Source organism: Brassica napus, unplaced genomic scaffold (assembly GCF_020379485.1).
Source record: "Brassica napus cultivar Da-Ae unplaced genomic scaffold, Da-Ae ScsIHWf_392;HRSCAF=615, whole genome shotgun sequence".
Taxonomy (NCBI): domain Eukaryota; kingdom Viridiplantae; phylum Streptophyta; class Magnoliopsida; order Brassicales; family Brassicaceae; genus Brassica; species Brassica napus.
Window position 1 is genome coordinate 529 of NW_026016472.1, and position 21967 is coordinate 22495.

The window sequence follows — 21967 nt, forward strand, 5'->3', positions numbered from 1 at the left end:
TATTATTATTTTTAAATAGCAGGCAATATATTATCATAAATTATTATATACAAAATAATATAAAATTTTATATTTATCAATGAAATGTTACCCCGCCACGGGTGTGCAGGTTAAAATCTAGTACCGTGATTATAATTAGTGTTGCCTTCAGGAGTGGACATGTTTACTTCTAATATAAATACTTTTAGTTACTTAAAAAAATACTATTAATGCTGCAGCAATATGTGGGCTTGTTGTAAAAGCTTTTCTCAATTAAACATAGAACTTGTTGGGCTTCAAAATCTCAAATCTTGAGTAAACTCTTTATGTCTCATTAGTTTTTTGTTAGGAGTGAACCCAATCACTCATTTGATACCTTAGAACACAAGTTGCTTTGATGCCAATTAAGGTCTCTTTCAAAACTAAGAGAATTGTGAAAAACAAACTAATAAACAAAACACAAGTTACTACAATTTTTCTCTTCTTCCCTTTCATTTAAGGTAAAACTAGATTCTAACCCGCCCTTGAAAGGCGGGTATATTTTTCGTTTTAATTTTCTTCCGAAAAACTTAATTTTTATATATATAAACACAAAAACTTGAAAGAATCGATTCGTACCAGAATAGATATCAGAATACCTATGTTTAATTTCAACGTGTAGTAATAGCTAATAGTTATATATAATTGTCAATGGAAATATTTTTTTTTGAATATCCAAAATCACAAATAAATTAAAATATTCTTAAAGTTATTAAAAATATAAATCAGTGCATAACCATTTAAAATATATATATATCAAACATATTTGACAATATATAGGTAAAACCCATTAAAAATTGAATAACACTGGGCTTTTTAATTGCACATATGGATGAATTATATGGAACATGTCATATATGGTCATATTCTTTATAAAGTATATTAACATATTTTTTTGGCGAAACATGCTACAGGGATTATAGTCGAACATGTCATCATTTTTGTTACATACTCAAATATATTATATAAACATGGATTTTAATTAGTTAAGATAAGAGTAGTGGATCCCTACAATATAGGAATAAAAGAAGTGGTTTCGATTGGCTCAAAAAGGAGAGGTTATGATATATAAGTTTGGTATTACTTTGTATTTTGTAGAATAAAGCAGTTATTTTAAAAGTAAGTTCAGTTAGACTACACATATATCAATGGGTCATGCTGCTGTTTTAATAGAATAGATGATCTTAAGACATAATAGATTAACTAACTAACATGTCAAACTGGTCTAACACATCCACAAATTAAGAAAACACAAATTCCACTAATCATAAACTTAAATAAAGATAAACATTTCAAAACCATTATTTTGGTCTAAGGCCACATCATCTTCTTCTGTACATTGTGTCTCATCAGTTTCTCCTTCCTCCTGCGTTCGTTTGACACTCAAATGGGTTCGTCTGCCCCACATGGATCTGTTGATCCTATAACATGGAAAGATCCAGCGAAGGCGTTAACAACTGTGGCGTCTGGATTGAGATTCTACTTATGAGCTTCCGATCGGTAAGTTAGAAGTATTAAATCCATGACCTGGAGGAAGACACAGCTGTTCTTAATAAGGAGAGTGATATTTTGACCGGTCGTATGAGTAAATCAAGAGCAATCTTCTGCATCAAGCGTCGATTGACTCTACCGGCGTCTTTGCTTCTCTACTATGTCTACTTTTCGGAGATGATAAAAAATGACAGGAGATTGATTGGTTTAAATTCAACGAGGTTATATTAGTTATCTACAGATGTATATGTTTGTATTATCTCTGTCTTTGTGTAACGATGAGACTGAATGAGTAGGGTTTTATTAGTTATCTAAGGTTATCTAAAGTTTTAGAGACTGAATGAGTAGGGTTTTACGATGATGTGATTATGAAAAAATGGTGTAACGTTTTGGACTTTTGGGTTATTGAAACGCTGCTTCGTGTTCACATTTTTGAAAGAGTAAGAATTGCAGGTTCATTTTTGACACATTTTAACAAATAATTTACTTGCTTTTTGAACTATAGACACATAGATTTTGATCGGTAACCGGCAGAATGACGGAACAATGTCTAAAAACACAAAAATGCAAAAAAAATTACCAATAAAAAATTGCGGAATAGAACATAAAACGCAAAAACGCGGGCTTTGCGTTTTTGCTGAAAAAATACAAAAAAGTTCTCATTAAGTGAAAAAGCGAAATTTTTTTTTTGTCATCAGCATAAACAGACTCCTAAGACTTTGTAAATTAAACCGGTAATTCTGCATCCATATGAATGACAAAAGACGGCTGCTTCCTATCACTGTGTGCAAGACAATCCGCCTGTGTATTATGTGTTCTGGGTACATGAATGATGTTAGAGTTGTGAAACATTCTTTCAGGATCTTGATATCGTCCAAATAACTTGCAAAAGCTGGTCATTCTTATAGTTCTGAAACCATATTTACCAATTGAGAATAATCCATTGCAAATATGATCTGAAACTGACGTAAATTTCGCATACATTCCATTTCCAAATAAGCGTTTCCACTTCCGAGTGAAAAGGTGACAAACTCACCCTTGTATTCTTTGTGCCTATCAAACCATCAAAACCTTCCAAAGTACTATATCATCCTTGTCCTCAAAAAATCTTCTGATATTTCAATGACCCATCTATAAAGCACCATACACCTGGAATGATTGGTAGATTAGTGGCCTCGATCTCTATATTTTGGGAACCCATTTTGTCAGTGAAACTTGTGCTTCAGTCCACAATAGAGACTTCATTTATGCTAATTTTAAAGTGTCCATAGGATAGATATCTATATTACTAAAAAGTGATATTTTAGCAGATTATTTGTGGAATCAGCCTTTTTATATTGTTTTTGAAAATAATATAACTTAAGATAAATATTAGTTAATTATAAATAATTATGGAATAAATAATATTAATCTATAACTTCATTTTAAATCTATATGTTAATATATTATTATAAGTATTTAGAGTAAGATAAATAATTAAGATATAATAAATGTTTTGATTAAAATTAATTGGTATTTTATTATAATACCATTTAGTTATTCATAGTTATTAATTTTCATAGTTATATTCCGCCATTCCGTAAAGTTTATCCAGTTGTTTAGAAAACTGTTCCGCAAGTTTTATTCAGTGGATTTCAAAAATTTCCTCAACTTAATTATTTTTCCACAGCTTAATTAAATTTCCTTCGTAATTCTCGATTGAGCAAAGTCACCAATTGAAGCCATACTTACTGTTTCTGTTTCTAAAAAATCTCATTTTCTTGTTATACATTGAATGTCATTTTAAAATTGGATTTTTTTTTCAAATATAACCTAAAATTTCAAGTCAAACACAAAATAACCCATGTTTTTTTGTAATTTTTTTTTTCATATTCACCCTAGAAGTTTAAGTTATTCACGAAAATGCCATTACATTTTTTTCTTTTCTGAAAATTATTATTTTACCTTATCATCCTCATTTTCACCAAGTATTTACAATATTTCCATTAACATCAATACACTAACCACCATGAACAACTAATTTGAAGCTCTTAATGCACCAAACTTTCGATTTTTACTCTTCATATTTCATTACTTATGCACACAAATCACATCTCTTTCACTCTCTCTTCAAATTTATCAAAACAAAACCAAAATTTTGATTTCAAGCTTTGTAAGGTTCATAAAAACATTTAAGCTCATGATTCGTGGTAATTAACGACTTGGTAGCTTTTGTAGTGAAGTTCAGAGTGCTTGGAGAAGCTAAGCAAGTAATCTCACAAGCTCAACGTATAAAATCATTTTTTATCTGATCTATTTGCGAAGACTTTCAGAAGACTTCGGGAAGACTTTTTGAAGACTTCGTTAGATGTGTTCTCCATCAAGAAGACTTTCCTAAAAGTCTTCTAACTTTCCTTTATTAAGAAAAAAAAAATCCCACAAAAGTCTTCTCAAATCAATAGGTTAGTTTTACAGTTGACCGAAGTTTGTCATAAATTTGACTTTTTGTAGAAGACTTCTCAGGAAGTCTTCTCGGGAAAAACTTCTATAGAAGTCTTCTGAAAGTTTTCTGAAATCTTCTCTGGAAAAATCAAATATAGTCAATTGCAAAAGTATACCAGGTAGACTTCTTGCGACATTGAGAATACTTCTATAGAAGTCTTCCCCAAGAAGTCTTCTATAAAAAGTCAATTTTCTGAAAAACTCTAGTCAATTGCAAAACTAACATGTTTATCGAAGAGAAGTCTTCTCTGGCATTTTCAAGAATTTTTTTTAATTCAAAATTAAGTCAATAATTACAAAGGAAGACTTCTTAAGATATCTTCTGTAGAGTAGACTTCTTAGGAAATCTTCATTCGTAAATTTTCAATTGCAAAAATGACCTAAATAGAAGACTTCTTAAGAAGTTTTCTCGGAAGTCGTCTACGTCAATGTTTAATAAACCTTCATTTTCTCTACAATCAAAATGACTTTTTAATATTTTATTATTAATTCATGTGTATTAGTCAATATTGGAACTCCTGAATAAAATTCATAACTTATTTAGTGATAATTATGTGATTTCAAATATTTATGTTTACTAATGTTTCTAGCTAATCCAAGAAGACTTCTTAAGAAGTCTTCTACATTAGATTTTCAAGAGTGTTAAGTAACTTCAAAGTATGTTTTTAACTTTCAAAAGTGTTTAGTAACTTCAAGAATATCAAGTCATGTGGTTTAATGTGTCTTTTTTAGATCATAAAGTATAATTTTTAACATACATGAGATTTAAAATTTCAAGTTTCACTTAAAATTCAAGTTTGATCTTTTGTGAATTTGAATAAGTTTTCTTGTGAAGTCTTCTCTCTTAGTTTTAGTAAATTTGACTAAGTTTTTGTTTTGGTGTGTTTTGTTATGAATGAGTAGAATGGCTAAGAAAATTTCTTAATATGTTGTATCAATAACTTCAATAATGTCAAGTACTTTTGGAAAAAAAACATGAACATATATACCAAATTATTTTCATTAACATCTCTTCAAGTTTACAAAAAAATTCACAACTAAAATAGTAAACATACAAATCATAAAACAAACCATAAGCAAAACTATTACACATGGAGCTAGATATCATTCCTCAACATAATAAGCTTAGAGTCCACTTGATATCATTTCTTTGTACCACTTTGGGCAGAAGACTTCGGAAGACTTCGTGTGAAGTCTTCTAACATAAAATACATTAGAAGACTTCTTCCAAGAGTCTTCCGAGAGGCTTTCAAGAGTCTTTCAAGAATTTTCTGAGAGTCTTCTGAGAAGTTTTCCAAAGTCTAACTCAGATCTGAAAAATATGCACATTCAAAAGCATTCAAATGGCTTTAAAACAAAGAAAACTTCAACAATACATTTTTATGCTTAAATAATAAACAAAACAATTACATTAGGTTGAATCTATAACTTTTTAGAATTTAATATATAAAACACACAACATACATATCCAAAATTTGTACCACTTTGGGCAGAAGACTTCTTGAAAACTTTGTGGAAAGTCTTCTAGCATAAAATGAATTAGAAGTTTCGCAAGAAGTCTTCCGAGAGTCTTCCAAAAGTGTTTTGAGAAGTTTTCCAAAGTCGGACTTAGATCTGAAAAATCTGCATATTCAAAAACATTCAGATGACTTCAAAACAGAGAAAGCTTCAAAAATAAAATTTGTATGCTTAAATAATAAACAAAACAATCAAATTAGGTTGAATCTATAACTTTTTAGAATCTAATATAAAGCACACAAAATACATATCCAAAATTAGTATCACTTTGGACAGAATACTTTGGAAGACTTCGTGAGAAGTCTTCTAGCATAAAATGCATTAGAAGCCTTGCCTAAAGTCTTCCGGGAGTTTTCTGAGAAGTCTTTCAAAGTCTGCCTTAGATCTGAAAAACCTGGAAATTTAAAAACATTCAAGGCTTTAAAATAGAGAGAAACTTCAAAAATATAATTTTATGCTTAAATAATAAACAAAACATTTATATTAGGTTTATTTATATCATTTTAGAATCTAATATATAAAACACATAATAACACATATCCAAAATTTATAGATATACCTTTGAATAAGTGAAAGATGAGAACCATGTAATGAAAAACCTGCAAAAATAAGATAATAGTGAGAAGACATAAGAAAAAAAAATGAGAAATGAATTTAAAGTTTGGTGTTTTGATGTTCAAAGAGATTAGAGAGAAGTCGGAGAATCTTATAGTGAGAAACATTATATTTTTGTTACAGTCATTTGAAAAAAAAAAGAAAAATGTGCAAATTTTCTTTATATATATAGGGACAAAATTTCAATTAGGTCTTCGATACAGAGGACTTCTTCTAAGAGAAAACTTTTTGGGAAGTCTTCAAGACCCTAAAATCAAATACATGAGAAGACTTCTGGTAGACTTCTTGTAGACTTCGATTTAGCCGAAAACCCTAAATTTTACTAAAATTTATGGAGAAATATATCAGAAGACTTCTTGGAAAGTCTTCTGAAAGTCCTATTGAAAAGTCTTCTGGAAGTCTTATTGAAAAGTCTTCAGGAAGTTTTCTAAACCATAACCTAATCAAATAAGTAACTAAATAGCAAAACAAAGTTTATTAAACTTAAAATCAACTTATAAATCATTTAATACACACAAAAGTAAATACATGTAGGTCAATTTTTTATAAAAAAAGTTAAGATTCTAAAATCTAACCTTAAATACAAACAATACTATATCATATATTAGTAAACTCTAAACCAAAATCTTCTCGGAGTCTTCCAGACCCTATAATCAAATAACTAAGCAAAAATACTTCCTTAGACTTAAAAAAAACTTAGAAAATGTTTAAATCAAGTAATTAGATAGTCACTAAACACATAAATGTCAAACTAAAAAAGAAGAATAAGATTTCAAAATCTAACCCTAAAAATACCAACAATACTATAATATATGTTACCAAACCCTAAACCGAAGACTATCATAACTCAATCTACATTCACTTATCTATGTTAAAAATAATTCAGTTTTAGTAAAACTAAATTTCCATCATTTAAAAATATTTATGAATACATGATTTTGATTTTTTTTTCTTTCAAAATACTTTTTCTAAGATTTATTAATTATTTTTAAGATCTAATACATGAGAAGACTTCGATTTAGGCGGGAAACCTAAATTCTTCTAAAATTTAGGCGGAAACCCTATGTTCTACTAAAATTTAGGCGGAATATGTCCGAAGATTTCTTGGGAAGTCTTTTGTTAGTCTTCCAGGTCCTATAATTAAATAACTAAACAAAAAAAAACACTTTCTTAAAATTTTAAGATACTTAAAAAATGTTTAAATCAAGTTATTAGATAGTCACTAAACACATAGATCAAATTAAAAAAAATTCAAAATCTAACCCTAAATATACCAACAATATTATAACATATATTACCCAACCCTAAACCAAAAACTATCATAAGTTAATCTATTTTCACTCATCTATGTTAAAAATAATTCAATTTTAGTAAAATTAAATTTACATCATTTAGAAATTTTTATTAGTACATGATTTCACTTTTTTCCCATCATCAAATATTTTTTATAGAGATTTTAAATTATTTTAAAGAGCTACTGAACGAGAAAACTTACAAAGAAGACTTATTTATAAGTCTTCTCAGGCAGAGGGTTATAATCAGGGATGTTAAAATGGGCTTGTCCTACCCATTTACGTCCAAACCCGTTTAATTTTTGTGTCCATATAAAGTCCATTTACTTAACAATATTAAACGGGCTTCGTCGGGTTTGTCCACATGTGTCCATTTAATAAATGGGTTTTGATAAAAATAACTGGACAGCCCATTAAATTCATTTAATTTTTTTTTCTCTTTTTCAACCTAATCTATCGTCGTTGTTCTTCCTCCTTCTTCACCTCCTTGGCTCTTTGCCTCCTTACGAAAGATCAAACTGCTCCAAATGAGTTTCTGATTCGAATCACGAAGCTTCTAGGGTTTTGATTTGTCTTCTAGAGTCGTTGTTCTTCACCTCCGTGTCTCCTTGCCTCCTTTCATCTAGTCACGAGATTCTCGTGTCTGCTACTTCTTCTTCTTCACTCTCTCCAGCTCGTGTCTTCCTCGTATCATACAATCAAGGTTCGTTTCAAACTGATTTCATATATGTGATTCTTTTTTTCACTGAGTGATCATTTGACTACAATATGTATATGGAAACAAGAACAGAACCGATAACCAACATGATTAACTATGTTTTGTATGAACATCTTCTTCGCTGTGACCGTGTGAGTTAGCTTCTACTGGTTTTGTCAAGTTTTTCGTTAGCTAAAGAGTCATTGTGTAGACAAATTTTGATAGTCCCTTGCAGCCACTAATAATTAAATATGTTTCTTTAATAATTAAATATGTTTTTTTTTTTTTTTGCAGAGATGGACTATGATACTGTGCACACAATGGCGCTTCTTGAAGCTCAACGTGAATACATGGACATGAATGATGAAGATGTTGAATTTGATATAGATGAAGAAATGGCAGAAACAGAAACAGAAGCAGAAGCAGAAGTTCAGTGTGAACCACAAGCCACTGCATCAACACAAGCAGCGAAACCTCAACGTAAGCGTCGAAAAACTTCACTTGTTTGGAAAGATTTTGTACTAGTGGGGGTAGAAGAGGATGGAAAAGAAAGGGCTAAGTGCATTCATTGTGATTCAAAATTAGTGGTTGGTAAGACTCATGGTACAAATCAGTTGAAACGGCATTTAGAGTTTTGTTCTAAGATGCCTAAGAAGGTAGATAAGCATGTGTATGATCATATGGTAGATCGTGAGATGGTTACTGAGTCTATCATTTACCATGATCTACCATTTCGATACGTGGAATATGAGAAAGTTAGAGAAAGAGATAGGTATTTAAATCCTGACGTTCAACATATCTGTAGACAGACTGCTGCTCTTGATGTTTATAGGAGATATGAAATAGAGAAAGAGAAGTTGAAAGGGCTGTTTGTGAAGCACCGTGGTAGGGTTTGTCTCACCGCTGATTTATGGGTAGCTCGTCCTCAAAACATGGGTTATATCTGCTTAACTGGACATTATATTGATGATGGCTGGAGATTACACAGCAAGATCTTAGAATTTTGTGAGATGAAGTCTCCACATACTGGTGAGGAAATAGCTAATAAGGTTTTTGAGTCATTGAAGGGATGGGGTTTGGAGAAGAAGGTTTTCTCGATGACGTTGGACAATGCCACCAACAACAACAGTATGCTGAGAATCCTCAAGGGTAAGCTTCAGATGATTGGTGGAAGCGATGGAGGTTTGTTGTCTGATGGTAAACACATACATGTGAGATGCTGTGCTCATATTCTAAACCTCATAGTGAAAAGTGGCTTAGCATTAGCGAACAGTCTTCTGCATAATATCCGAGAAAGTGTTAGATATGTGAAAGCATCGCCACAAAGACAAGAAGCATTTGCGGCATGTGTAGAGAGAGTAAGAATTACAAGTGGATTGGGGTTGTCACTTGATGTTCCTACTCGCTGGAACTCTACATATGAGATGCTTTTCAGAGCTCTCAAGTTTAAGGCTGCATTTGCTAGCATGGAGTTGTATGATCCAAAGTATAAGACGTTGCCTACAGAGGATGAGTGGAAACGTGGGGCAAAAATCTGTGACCTTTTGAAGCCATTCAGTGCTATCACGACTTCTTTTTCGGGTTCAAAGTATCCTACTTCGAATGTCTACTTCACACAAGTATGGAGGATACAATTGTTATTGAAGAGATATGCAGAATGTGATGATGATGGAGTGAGAGAAATGGCCAGAGAGATGCAAGTTAAGTTTGATAAATACTGGAAAAGTTACAGTGTAATCTTGGCTATGGGAGCAGCTTTAGATCCAAGAATAAAGATTGAGATGCTTGAAGCTGCTTATAAGAAATTGGATCCCTCTACTTCAAGTTTAAAGATAAAAGAACTCAAGGATAGTTTGTCTGCACTCTACAAAGACTATCAGAAACGGTCTCAAACAAGTTCTTCAGGTGTTTCACTCACACCAACTCCACAAGAGATTGTCACAGAATCTCCACTTGAAGATGATTATGATAATGTAAGTAATTTAATATAATTTTAGATAATTTCAGTCATGCTTTATCTTGAAATTGTTTATCTGATATAAATGTTCATAATGAAGGATTTTTTTGAGTTGGAAAAGAGCATTGGAGGTGGAGTTGGCAACCCAAAGACACATTTGGATATATATTTTGAAGAGCCAAGGCTGAACAGAAGGGCTAACTTGGATTTGGATGTCTTGAATTATTGGAAAGAGAACCAACATCGATTTGGAGATTTAGCATCGATGGCACGTGACATCCTCAGCATTCCGATCACCACAGTAGCTTCAGAGTCTGCCTTTAGCATTGGATCCCGGGTTTTAACTCCATACCGAAACCGTCTCTTGCCTAAAAATGTCCAAGCTCTTCTTTGCACTAGGAATTGGTTGCGCGGTTTTGCTGAATACAAAGGTAATGCTAAAAGGCCGTTTTATTTTATGACTATATTTTCTTATAACTAATTCATATTATACTTTGTAGGTGCCATTGAAGATCTCTTTGATGAAAATGAAGATGTTGGAAAGAAAGCAAGTAATTATGGAGTGGAGTCTTCAACATCAAAAGATTGATATGTTTGCTGGAACAAAGGTACATAGTTTTCTGGTTCTGTTTTACATCAGTTTATAATTTTTTTGATGAAAATATATAATATGTTATGTTTTGAACATGGACAGATCCTGGTAGACGTTCAAGAAGGAAAAGAGTAACTTATGGACACTTAGTGTGAAGTGTGAACTTTATTTTTCAATTATGCTGTGACTGTGATTTGTAAACTTTGAATTTTTAGTTGAAGCAAAACAATGTAAGGTTCTGGATTCATATTTTATTTGACAGGTATTTAACAGGTTTCATCGAAAAGATAAGCTATGATATAAATAGATCATGTTCATTTTTTTTTTAAGTAAACGGGCTTGAAACGGGTTTGAAACGGGTTTAGTGTTAAATGGGCTTCACATAAACGGGCTCTAAACGGGTCTGATTTAAACGGGTTTTAAATGGACATCTATTAAACGGGTTTGGACGTAAACGGGCTTGGACGTAAATGGGCGGGTAAGCCCGTTTTAACATCCCTGGTTATAATGATAAAACTCAATACATGTTTTTTCTTTAGTCATAAGGAGGTTGTTGGAAAAAAAGTGGTTGTGGCAAAAAAAAATTGAACAGAAAAGAGAGAAAAGAGACGACTGGGTGGGAGAGTCACTTCTCCGGCGCGTGTCGGCGACGGTGGCTCTCCTTCTCTCAGTTTCAGTGCAGGCGCAAGACTGGGTGTCTCGTGATGGCGTCACTCGCCGATATACCGGCGGATCTGAATTAGGGTTTTGCCCCGGGAAGCTTCTCGGTTCGTATCGGGACTTTCAACGGCGACATCTCGCCTCTCTTTGGATTCGTGGTAAGGCGTATCGAGGACGGTTCGCGGTGACAGTCATCTGTTAGTTCCGGGAGGTGGAGGCTTCGAAAGCTCTACTGTCGCCGCTAAAGATTCCGAGGGGCGGAGGCTTCTTCAGCTCTGCGTCGTCGTCAAGTTTCCAGGACGCAGAGGCGTTTTTTGCCTTGCGTCCTCGGCTTTTGTTTTTCCTAGGGGTGTCTTAGGGTTTGATTTTATCTTTCTCGGCCTTGTTTTTGCGGTTTACGTTTCGGTTTTTTTGGAGGAGATTCCGTCGGTGACGGTGGAAGTCTCCGGTGGAATGAGGACATGGAGTGTGAAGCTCTCTCTAGGGTAGTGGTGTTGAAGGATTACGGATGAGATCTCGTCAAGGCGATTGACTCTCTCTGATATTGGAACCCTATGAGCATAAAGTTGTGCGGTGACGTTAGACGGAACTAAGGAGTTCCGATTTGGTCCGGTGATCTGTGTGTCGGATCTCCGGTGACGGTGATGGTGAAAGCGGTGGTGACGCGACGTCCTCGCGACATGTGTCCCTTGACGTCGAGGATGGCAACACGTGTCCCAGCAGTTCAACGAAACGATGTGCGAGGCGGCGTCGGCTCTTGCGTGATTGAGTTAGGGTTTTCTCAATGTGGGCTTTAGGCCCAATTGAGTGAGGAGTTGTAATGTGTGGCCCGGTCTGTTTTTGGGCTTTTGTAATTTGTATTGGGCTTTGGTTTTTTCTTAATATATAAAAGAAAAACAAAAAAAACGTTGACGGAAAAAAAATAAGGAGGTTGTTGTAATTTCACTACTCTTTTGAGTTAGTTTTGCATTTGATTGAATTTAGGGTACACTTTTGTATAAAAAAATCAAGTTTTGAGCCATTTTTGGCAATTTCTCCTTCAAAATTTCAAATGAAATTTATATTTATTTTTAGTTTACTATTAATTACAAACTGCATTGTCAAAGTTACACTTTTGAAAGAACTAAAAGAATAATAAAATTAATTAATCTGACTGTGGTTTTGGCATTCTATGTCTAACCGTGTCCACTGCGCAGACAATCAATCAAGATAATAGATCTTGGTTAAGCCTAGACCTGGGCAATAAACCCTAGATTCAAACACGAACAAAGAAACACACCTGTGTCTTTCTGAAATGTAAAAATATTCGACTCCAACGGTAAAAGACCTGAATATGGATCAGTATTTCAAATTTCGCTATCCAAAAAATTAATCAAAACTACAAACTCGAAAATCCAAAATATCTGATCCAAATTTGATCGGTTTCCAAACACTATGCCTAATTTAGCCGAAGTATAGTTGTAGGGAACTTCAACATGCAACACACATGGAGTAAATGTCACCGAAGAGTATTGTTTGAAGGAGGTAATAAACAGGTTCATGAATTACTGACTACCTCCAAGAAGAACTTCCACATGCACATGATACAGGAAATCAAGGGCTGGAAGGAGAAATTCGAAAATATTACATTCAGATGGATACCTAGAGAAGACAACAAAGCAGCAGATTCTCTGGCTAAACAAATTCATCAGTCCTTTAATAATTTCAGCTCTATTTATTATGTTCCTGTATACATAACTCAAATCCTCTATGAGGATTATGTTTCATCAAATCAATAAAGAAGTTTTGTTGTCGTTTAAAAAAATCATTATTTTCGTTAAAGTAACTACTTAGTTGTCAATTATAATATTAGATCATTTCTAATATATTTTGTTATATACTATCTTTGTTTTCTATTAGTTGGCAAGAATTTTCACAATTATTGGAAAATTATTGATTTTTTACTTATTTTGCATTAATTAATCTTAATTTAACCAACAAAAATCATTTGATCAAATGCAGTTGGTTTAAAGTACTAGAACATTGAATATTTACCCAAAAGTAAAATCTTAAAACACCAATTAAAATGAAACATAAGGAGTAATAATTTAGGATAGATGTGACAGCTTATAAAATATCATTTTTTATTTTTCTCTATTTAAATATATAAAATAGAGATTTGTATATTTTAAAATAGAAATGAATCGGAATAAATCTGTTTTAAATATAACTATAGAAAGAAATATAGTCAACAGTCATAAATTGAAAATGCTCTTACCATCTATATATTGACATTTTTATCCTCTCTTACCGTATTAATTTGGTGATAATCTTGAAAATATAGAGAAACAAATAATTTTTGACTATTTCAAAAGTAGCACACTAATCCTTACTCAAGCATATATATGTTTCATTTTCTATCCTATCTACATCTCATGGTCCGAAAATGAAGAACACTAAAATAGCTGCAAAGTGCAAAATCGCATATGCTTTTGTTATAGGTTTATCGCTTCTAATTGCCACAGCGGCCGAAGACCCATACATATTCTATGAGTGGCACGTCACCTATGGTACTATCTCTCCTATGGGGGTTCAACAACAGGTACTTGCTTTGCTTGCCTAATCGATTATGCATTAGTTTTGCTAACTGGATGATTATGTCTTATTTCCTCTCCTTCCGCTAGGGTATATTGATTAACAAGATGTTTCCGGGACCTGAAATACGCTCTGTCACCAATGATAATCTCATCATCAACGTATTCAACGAACTCGATGAGCCTTTTCTTATTTCATGGTACGTATCTATTTATTTTCCATGTAAGTTCCTAGCTCTTTTTTTGTACATCACAATTTCACAATTTATGTATATGAAATATATTTTCCTAACTCAATCAGAAGGTAGTCGATTATCGCTCTGACGTGTCATATATTGCATGCACTTGTAAATTATAATCTACGTCCGCGTCTGCATGGTGATAGTTCATTTCATATACGTGCACTACAAGAAAACAGTTCTATTGCAATAATGATATATTGTTGCAATATGCTCATATATTGTTGCAAATATAAAATTGCAATAAAATTGTGACAAATTTTATTTTCTGGCTGTTTGAATGTTGCAAATTCATGTTTGTAGCATATACGTTGCAAAATTAGCAATAAATTTAGTTGTTGTTATATATGTTATATTATTGCAACAACATTTTTATAACAATTTTGTTGTATATTTACAATGTATTTGTGCAACATTAATTGTGGCAAATCATTGCTAGGCAAAATATATAGCAAACAACATAGCAAATTTGCAACAATTTTATATTGCAATTTTGTAGTATTACTGCAACAAAACGTCTAACGTATGGAGGCAATTTAAATTGTTACAAAATTTGCTATACAAAATATTTAGCGAATATTGTTGCAATTTTTTGTTGCAAATTTTATTTTGTGGGGACAGTTATTACGTGGTTGCCAATTAATATTGTAATAAATTTAGTAAATTGTTAACTTTGTTGCATAAATGATTACTGCAGTATTTTATTATTATAATAGTATTAGATGGATTATTTGTTTATACATTAAATATATTTTATAATAACACAAAAGCCAAATAACCAACTTTATGAAATAAAAAAATATTAAAAAGTTTAACAAGGCATTATTAGAGAAAAACCAGCTATAATTTGAAAGCTAGATAAAACATAATAAGAACTTAGAAAAACCTAATAAGAACTTAGAAAAAAAAACTAAAGCAGCCAACTGAAACTTAACGGTTGACAACAGTGGACACAATAGCTGGACAAAAGATTGCTATCATCTTCTCCAATCATTTAAGTTTGCTCAGCTTTTCTTTGATATTTGCATTTCTTCATAAATGTCGTGCACCTTTTTCTTGAAAGTCTCATCATTTGATCTATAGTCATAGCACACATAAAACAAGAAAACTATATTCTCACGGTTTTATCCTTTTGTATATGTAATGTTTCTGTGATATACCTTAAATGTGTACCACCATCTATCTTTTACATGTTGCGGCGTAGATGACCAATTCCGATACGTGCCAGGAAAATCAGATCGGATGATTGTTATTATCTCATTAGTGATGAGGGAATCACGTTTGAAGCTGTAGAAAAAAATAAAAATGTAACGCAGCTAAAATTTTAACGTAACGTATATAAAATATAAGTACATTTCTTTTTACCACAATGATCCATTCACTTTGGAAGGATTAAGAACACCTAAGACATTCATAGGTTGGGCTTCTCCTTGATTTTGACCCTCATTTGCCATTTGGAGATGAGTTACCTCCTAAGAACTACGATGCAGAAGTTTACTGAATTATTAAAAACACCGTATAAGCTATATATATGAAAACAGAAAAATCTAAACATCTCGATATTGGATATATCCATATCTTTTTAGGATGATATTCTCTAAACAAACTAAAGTCAAGCGGCAAATGAAATAATATAAGGCGGGAAGAACATTTGACTAAAAAGTAAAAATATTCTAATAGTTACAAACTCCTTTCGTGTGGACTATTTAATAAATTTTCAGAAAACACACAAAATATAGAACTTTTAATATCAAACTAATATAACTTACGTGTGGTTCCATGAGAAATCTGAATAAAAGCCATTCAATCACTAAAGCATTAGGCAGTAGCTGATGTTAGTTCTTAACAGTAGCTGATGATCACTACAACAATAAAACAGAATAAGTAAACTACATCAAGACATAACAATGTATCTTTAAACCCGACTCATAACTTGTCATTACAATCTTGACTTCCAAACTACAACAACACTAAGCAACCCGAGAATACAATCTTGAGTTCTAGACTTCCAGTCAACAACAGTAGCTGATGATCACTAGCTACAACAAGAAAACATAAGTTAATAAAATTGAAAAGTTCAAACCGTTAAAACAATTAAACAAAGTCATCTACTGAAATCAATTAAAACAGAGAAAATACATGCTTGAAAAGAGCTGGTAATAATCAAGATGTCAAGGTAAGAAACTAAAGAATAAAAAGAGGATTTGTCATCTCGTTGTCGCAGTTTTACGTCTTGACGTCTAAGAAGTCTGAACTGTCTTCTGTTGATTGAGAATCTTGAGATACTACATCATCTTGTTCTGAGTCTAGTTCCTCATCAAGAACATCATGTAAGGCAGCCCCAAAGATCGCACCAGTTTCTTTGTGTCATAGTTTTTTTCACTTAATGATTTGGAAGAAGGTACCTGTCTAGTTTTTTGTTTTCTTATTTTTTTTTGTTGATAAAGACATTGGACGTATCTTTATCTAAGTTAAAGAAAAAATAAGAAGAGATATGTAAATAATTTTCTTTTGTCTAATTACCTTTTATTTTGAATAGGAATAAGTAAATTATACCATATTAGACGAAAACCAAAAAAAATTCATAAAATAAAATAATTAACAAAATCTCAAGAATCTGGAACTTAAAATTTTTTAGTGTACATGTTTAAATATACAATATAAATATATATTTTATATTTTATATTTAATATACGAAAACAATTAACTTTTCCTATAAAAACATATAATAAAAATATAATCACTGCCACATTTTTTGCCACATATTTTTTAATATTTTTTTTTGCAAATTAGCAATGATTCAAAAATGTTGAATGCTTCTTGCAAAATTGGCTAGATATTTGTTTATGTTGCAAAAAATTACAATTTAGGGGGTGGTATTCAATCCAAGAATTTAATAGAATTTGAAAGAATTCATAAATAATAATTTTTGTAGTAGTTTAAAAGATTTGATGAGGATTTAATGCATTTACATAATTCTCATGTTTACTTTTGTTATGGATTTTAAAGGAATGCACTTAAATTTGATAGAATATCAATTTCTCTAAAATCAATTAAAATTTTGAATCTTTATTATATTGAAAAGATAACAAACATTATTTTAGTTATAAAACTGAAAGAAATATAACAGTTACTACTACTACAAAAGTTCACTGATTGTAGCAATTTTATTCCATAAAACAAAATAAAGGTATATTTTAATTGTGCTACACTTTGACGATGAAAAATATTTGTGTTATTTCAATTTTGTCACTTTTTGTTTTCATTACTTAGAAATGAAAAGAAGCTTGACTAAACATGAAACGTGACTAATACCATCTCGTTCACGTTAAGGTGGTCGTTGAGTTACCCAGGTCCGTTGAATAGCCATCTCGTCAATTATAATACCATACTTGTAAGAAGAATGGAGATGAGGATTACTAACATCACGAAATTTCAGACTTACGATGCCAAATCTCCTCATTAGAGGAAGAAATTGGTTCTTCACATTTTTACATTACATTTTCCATTAAATTCTTTCCAAATAACATTACTACAAAATCTACCAAATATTGAATAACACTAGAATTTAAAAGAATTAGAAAATTAATTACAAATCTTTAAACCAATAACACAAGATTTTGAAAGAATTGATGAAATTCTTAATTGAATAACAGTAGAATTTAATGGAAACTATAATTCTTTTAAATTCCATCAAATTTCTAGATCCAATACCCCCACCTTAGTAACAAAAATATGCAACGTCTGTTATAGTTGTTATTTTGCAATAAATTTGTAATAAAACTGTAACGGATATTCATTATTACAGAAATATTGCAATAAACATAGCAAATTATTAATGAAAATGGATGTTGCAATTTTTCTGTTGCAATAAGGCTATTTTCTTGTAGTGGTGGCCTACTTGCCTATGTGCTCAACTTTTGTTATTGTTTAAAATTTGAATTAAAACTAATTACGATTTTTGTATGATTACGACACAAGGGCCGGGATACAAAACAGAAAGAACTCGTTCCAAGACGGAGTGTGTGGAACGACGTGCCCAATCCCGCCGGGGAAGAACTACACTTACGCTCTTCAGGTTAAGGATCAGATCGGAAGCTTCTATTACTTCCCATCGCTTGGCTTTCACAAAGCTGCAGGCGGTTTCGGAGGTATTCGTATCTCTAGCCGTCCAATGATCCCCGTTCCTTTCCCTCCTCCCGCTGATGACTACACTGTTCTCATCGGTGACTGGTACAAGACCGATCATAAGGTAATCGATTCTAACTCCAACGTTTATAATTCGATGGTAGATTGTGATAACTTTGAATGGCCATCATAATATTGTTGTTGAATCTATGATTTAGAGGGAAATAAACATTTTTAAGTTAATAAGAATAAGAATTATATGTGGAATACATGGAATAAAAGGAATAATTATATGTGGAATAGGGAAAATTGGAATGATCAACAAAATGGAATAAAAACTGAAATTTGTTTTGGAATTGGAATTCCAATCATCCCACACATTCACGATCATTTTTGATATGGAACAAATGGAAAAGATTTTACAAAGGATTTGTTTTTAAATTTTATTCCATTTTTGGAATGTGGAATTGATTTCAAAAGATTTTCCATGTAACTGGTAAATATTTTTTGAAATTCTGTGGAATGATGCATTCCAAACAATTCCATTCCAAAATTTAGCATTCCAGTTGCAGCCTAAACATTTTATTGTTGTGGAATCTAGGATTGTGATAACCTTGAATGGCCATCATTTATAGAATTCTCTGCTGTGGTAGATGTTCATAAAATCCTCATGCAATAAAGATTGGACCGTTCGATATGCCGTTAAAAAAAAACAATAAGGATCGTATATTCTTTTGGTTTATTCATAGTCATAGATAGGAACCAATTAAGAACTTTGAATGATTTTTATGAATCTTTTGTGTAGGCCTTGAGAGCGCAGCTCGATAATGGTGGAAAGCTTCCTCCACCAGATGGAATTCTCATTAATGGTCTTAGTAGTGGTGCTACACTCAACATTCAACCAGGTCTATTATCTATTTCCCTCCTCTTATCTCACTCGTTTGTTAATGGTAAAAGCATTTGCGCAACGTTTTAATTGGTTCTGATGTGAATATTTCCACAGGTAATACATATAGGCTGAGAATATCAAATGTAGGATTGCAAAACTCTCTCAACTTCCGCATCCAGAACCATGAGATGACGTTGGTTGAAGTCGAAGGGACACACACTCTTCAGAATGTGTACTCATCGCTTGATGTTCACGTTGGTCAGTCTTACTCGGTCCTTATAACTGCTAACCAGCCTTCAAAAGATTACTACATTGTGGTCTCTAGTAGGTTAACCCCAACCGTCCTCACCACCACCGGTGTTCTCCACTATAGTAATTCTGCTGAACCTGTTTCTGGACCTATCCCTGCTGCACCAGTTCCGATGAGCTGGTCTTTTAACCAAGCTCGAACTATCAGGTACGTTTTTTATTCTTCAACAGTTATTTGCTTGTCACCAATTTTGAAGAAAACTCCTTCAGTATCCTTTAGATTATAAGCTCATGTATTGTTTTGCTAGCGTAGAGGATATTCATGAAATTTTGGCCTTATAGCTTGGTGGTTTTCTTCGTGTGTTGTAGGACCAACCTTACAGCGAGTGGACCAAGACCAAACCCACAAGGTACATACCACTATGGTATGGTAAATGTCACTAGAACCATCAAACTTGTTAGCTCTGTTGGACAGATCGAAGGCAAACAACGATACTCCGTGAACAGTGCATCATTTACCCCATCAGATACCCCTTTGAAACTCGCGGATTACTTCAAGATCGATGGCGTGTATAAGCCTGGAAGCATATCTGACCAGCCCCCATATGCACCAACATTCCCTGTCACATCTGTCTTGCAAGCTGATTACAAAGCCTTTGTGGAGATTGTCTTTGAGAACTCGGAAGATATTGTCCAAAGCTGGCACTTCAACGGCCACTCTTTCTTTGTTGTTGGGTACGTATTTCCAAATTGTTCCCTCATCCCTTTTCTAATATATATTCTAAACTGTCCGTGTTTGCATCCACCATAAGCTAATAACTACACGGTAAGCTTAATCAAAACTTTCTCTAACTAAGAAAGAACCCTAACACATGCAATTTAATTGTTTTAACCAACTAACTATTGTGGACTTGGTTTAACTATCAGAATGGAGTTGGGAAAGTGGAGGCCTGGCAGGAGAAAAGTATACAATCTAAACGATGCAGTCTCACGCTGCACTATTCAGGTGAAACTTTTAAAACTTTCATATTTTGATCTCAAACAGTTGGATAAAACGTATAAGTTGGGGGTTTGAGTCACGTGTGAAATATTGTTGGATGAACATGTGTAGGTGTATCCAAGATCATGGACTGCAATATACGTAGGTCTAGACAACGTAGGAATGTGGAACCTGAGATCGGAGTTGTGGGAAAGACAATACTTGGGACAACAGTTATACGTGCGTGTGTACACAAACTCGACTTCTCTCAGAGATGAATATCAGATCCCGACGAACGCTCTTCTATGTGGTAGGGCTAGTGGAGCCCACAAAGAACTGCTTTTGAGTGGCTTTGAAAACTGAGAGCGATAGAGAATCTGTTAAACCATTTTCATGAATTTCTGACTTGCCGTGTTCTATATCTCATTTCTTTCTTCGTCGTTTTTTTTTTTTTTTTTTTTTTTCCTTCAAACTCCCAATGGGAGATACCATTTCTGAAATAATGTTTTACAAGGTGAATTTAAAAAAAAAAAAAAAAAAAAAAAACAAGGAAAGACAACATTACTTTTGCAAAAAAAGAACTTCAACAAAATGAAAATAGATGCTTTGATCTAACCCTGAATCTTTTCAAACCAAAGAGAGAGATAAGTAGTCGTCGTTGAATGTCGCCGGTTTCTTTGAGTAGCAGAGGGGTGAGCTCTCAGCTCCATATCAAGAGAGAATAGTTTTGCTCTAAGGAGAAGGTAGATATCTTTCACAACAGAGTGAGCGGGCTTTGAAGTCTGGTTGTGGAGACGTGAATTCCGTTATTTCCAAATGAAGTAAACAGCAGCTTGAATGAGCAGTTTGCAGATAGTTTTCAGCTTTCTATCCAGCCTAATAGATATGATCCAAGGAACTACCATTGCAATCTGTGTTGGGATATCAATACCACTCCTTGCGAACATAGTTCTCAACACCGTCAACGAATAGTCACACTGAAAGAATAAGTGCTCAGTCGATTCCTCATTTTGCCCACAAAGCAAACACTCAGCCGCTACATCGAGGCCCCAACTTCTCATCCGATCCCTTGTTACCATACGCTCTTTCATGACTAGCCAAAGGATGAATCCATGTTTAGGAATTTGCTTACCGAACCAGACAGCCTTGTACCAAGAAACTCGAGGAGGCTCTTGATATAGAGATGTCCATAGTCTTGATAATAAGAATGGTGAAGGAGGCTCATTTACTTCGTTTCTCCACAAGTAGTAATCTTCTTCTATGTTATGAACATCAGGAGGTTGTGCGGGAAGCACATCACGAAGGGTAACAAGAATAGGGTGCCTACTCCTGCGAGAGACAGACCAACCATCTTCCCTTACCACTGACGAGACTGTCGCATCGAGAGGAATTCCAGAAACCTGAGGTCCCAAAGGTCCTGTGAGTATCAGAAGAGGACCAAATTTTGTCCAGTCGTCGTGCCAAAATGAAGTTGTTCGCCCTGATATGACATGACAAGTGATGAAAGGCCTTGCTATCTTTCTTCGTCGTTGTTTCCTCTAGATTCGTTGAACATTCATTATTATAATTAAATCTATTTACAGAATTAT

The 21967-nt window shown here is 33.1% G+C and overlaps 2 protein-coding genes and 1 pseudogene across 2 annotated transcripts; 2 read left to right on the top strand and 1 right to left on the bottom strand.

The window, feature by feature from the left end:
• Positions 1 to 1405: 1405 nt before the first annotated feature.
• On the top strand, positions 1406 to 2008 carry LOC125603780 (annotated as a pseudogene).
• An 11581-nt stretch (positions 2009 to 13589) lies between these two features.
• On the top strand, positions 13590 to 20821 carry LOC106351579 (L-ascorbate oxidase homolog). Its single transcript, XM_048774574.1, has 8 exons — positions 13590 to 13902; positions 13985 to 14094; positions 18115 to 18385; positions 19067 to 19166; positions 19265 to 19607; positions 19769 to 20134; positions 20327 to 20405; positions 20511 to 20821. The coding sequence occupies exons 1-8, from the start codon at positions 13747 to 13749 to the stop codon at positions 20739 to 20741; spliced, it is 1656 nt and encodes a 551-aa protein (XP_048630531.1). The 5' UTR covers positions 13590 to 13746; the 3' UTR covers positions 20742 to 20821.
• A 363-nt stretch (positions 20822 to 21184) lies between these two features.
• Positions 21185 to 21937, bottom strand: LOC125603783. Its single transcript, XM_048774573.1, has 2 exons — positions 21932 to 21937; positions 21185 to 21778 (listed from the first exon to the last, which is right to left on the bottom strand). The coding sequence occupies exons 1-2, from the start codon at positions 21935 to 21937 to the stop codon at positions 21185 to 21187; spliced, it is 600 nt and encodes a 199-aa protein (XP_048630530.1).
• Between the last annotated feature and the right edge of the window lie 30 nt (positions 21938 to 21967).

Excerpts from the sequence above, each read along its gene's own strand:
- LOC106351579 (XM_048774574.1), top strand. The coding sequence starts at position 13,747 with ATGAAGAACACTAAAATAGCTGCAAAGTGCAAAATCGCATATGCTTTT. Across the intron at positions 20,135-20,326 it reads CACTCTTTCTTTGTTGTTGG|AATGGAGTTGGGAAAGTGGA; the intron begins GTACGTATTTCC and ends TTTAACTATCAG. Across the intron at positions 20,406-20,510 it reads TCTCACGCTGCACTATTCAG|GTGTATCCAAGATCATGGAC; the intron begins GTGAAACTTTTA and ends GAACATGTGTAG.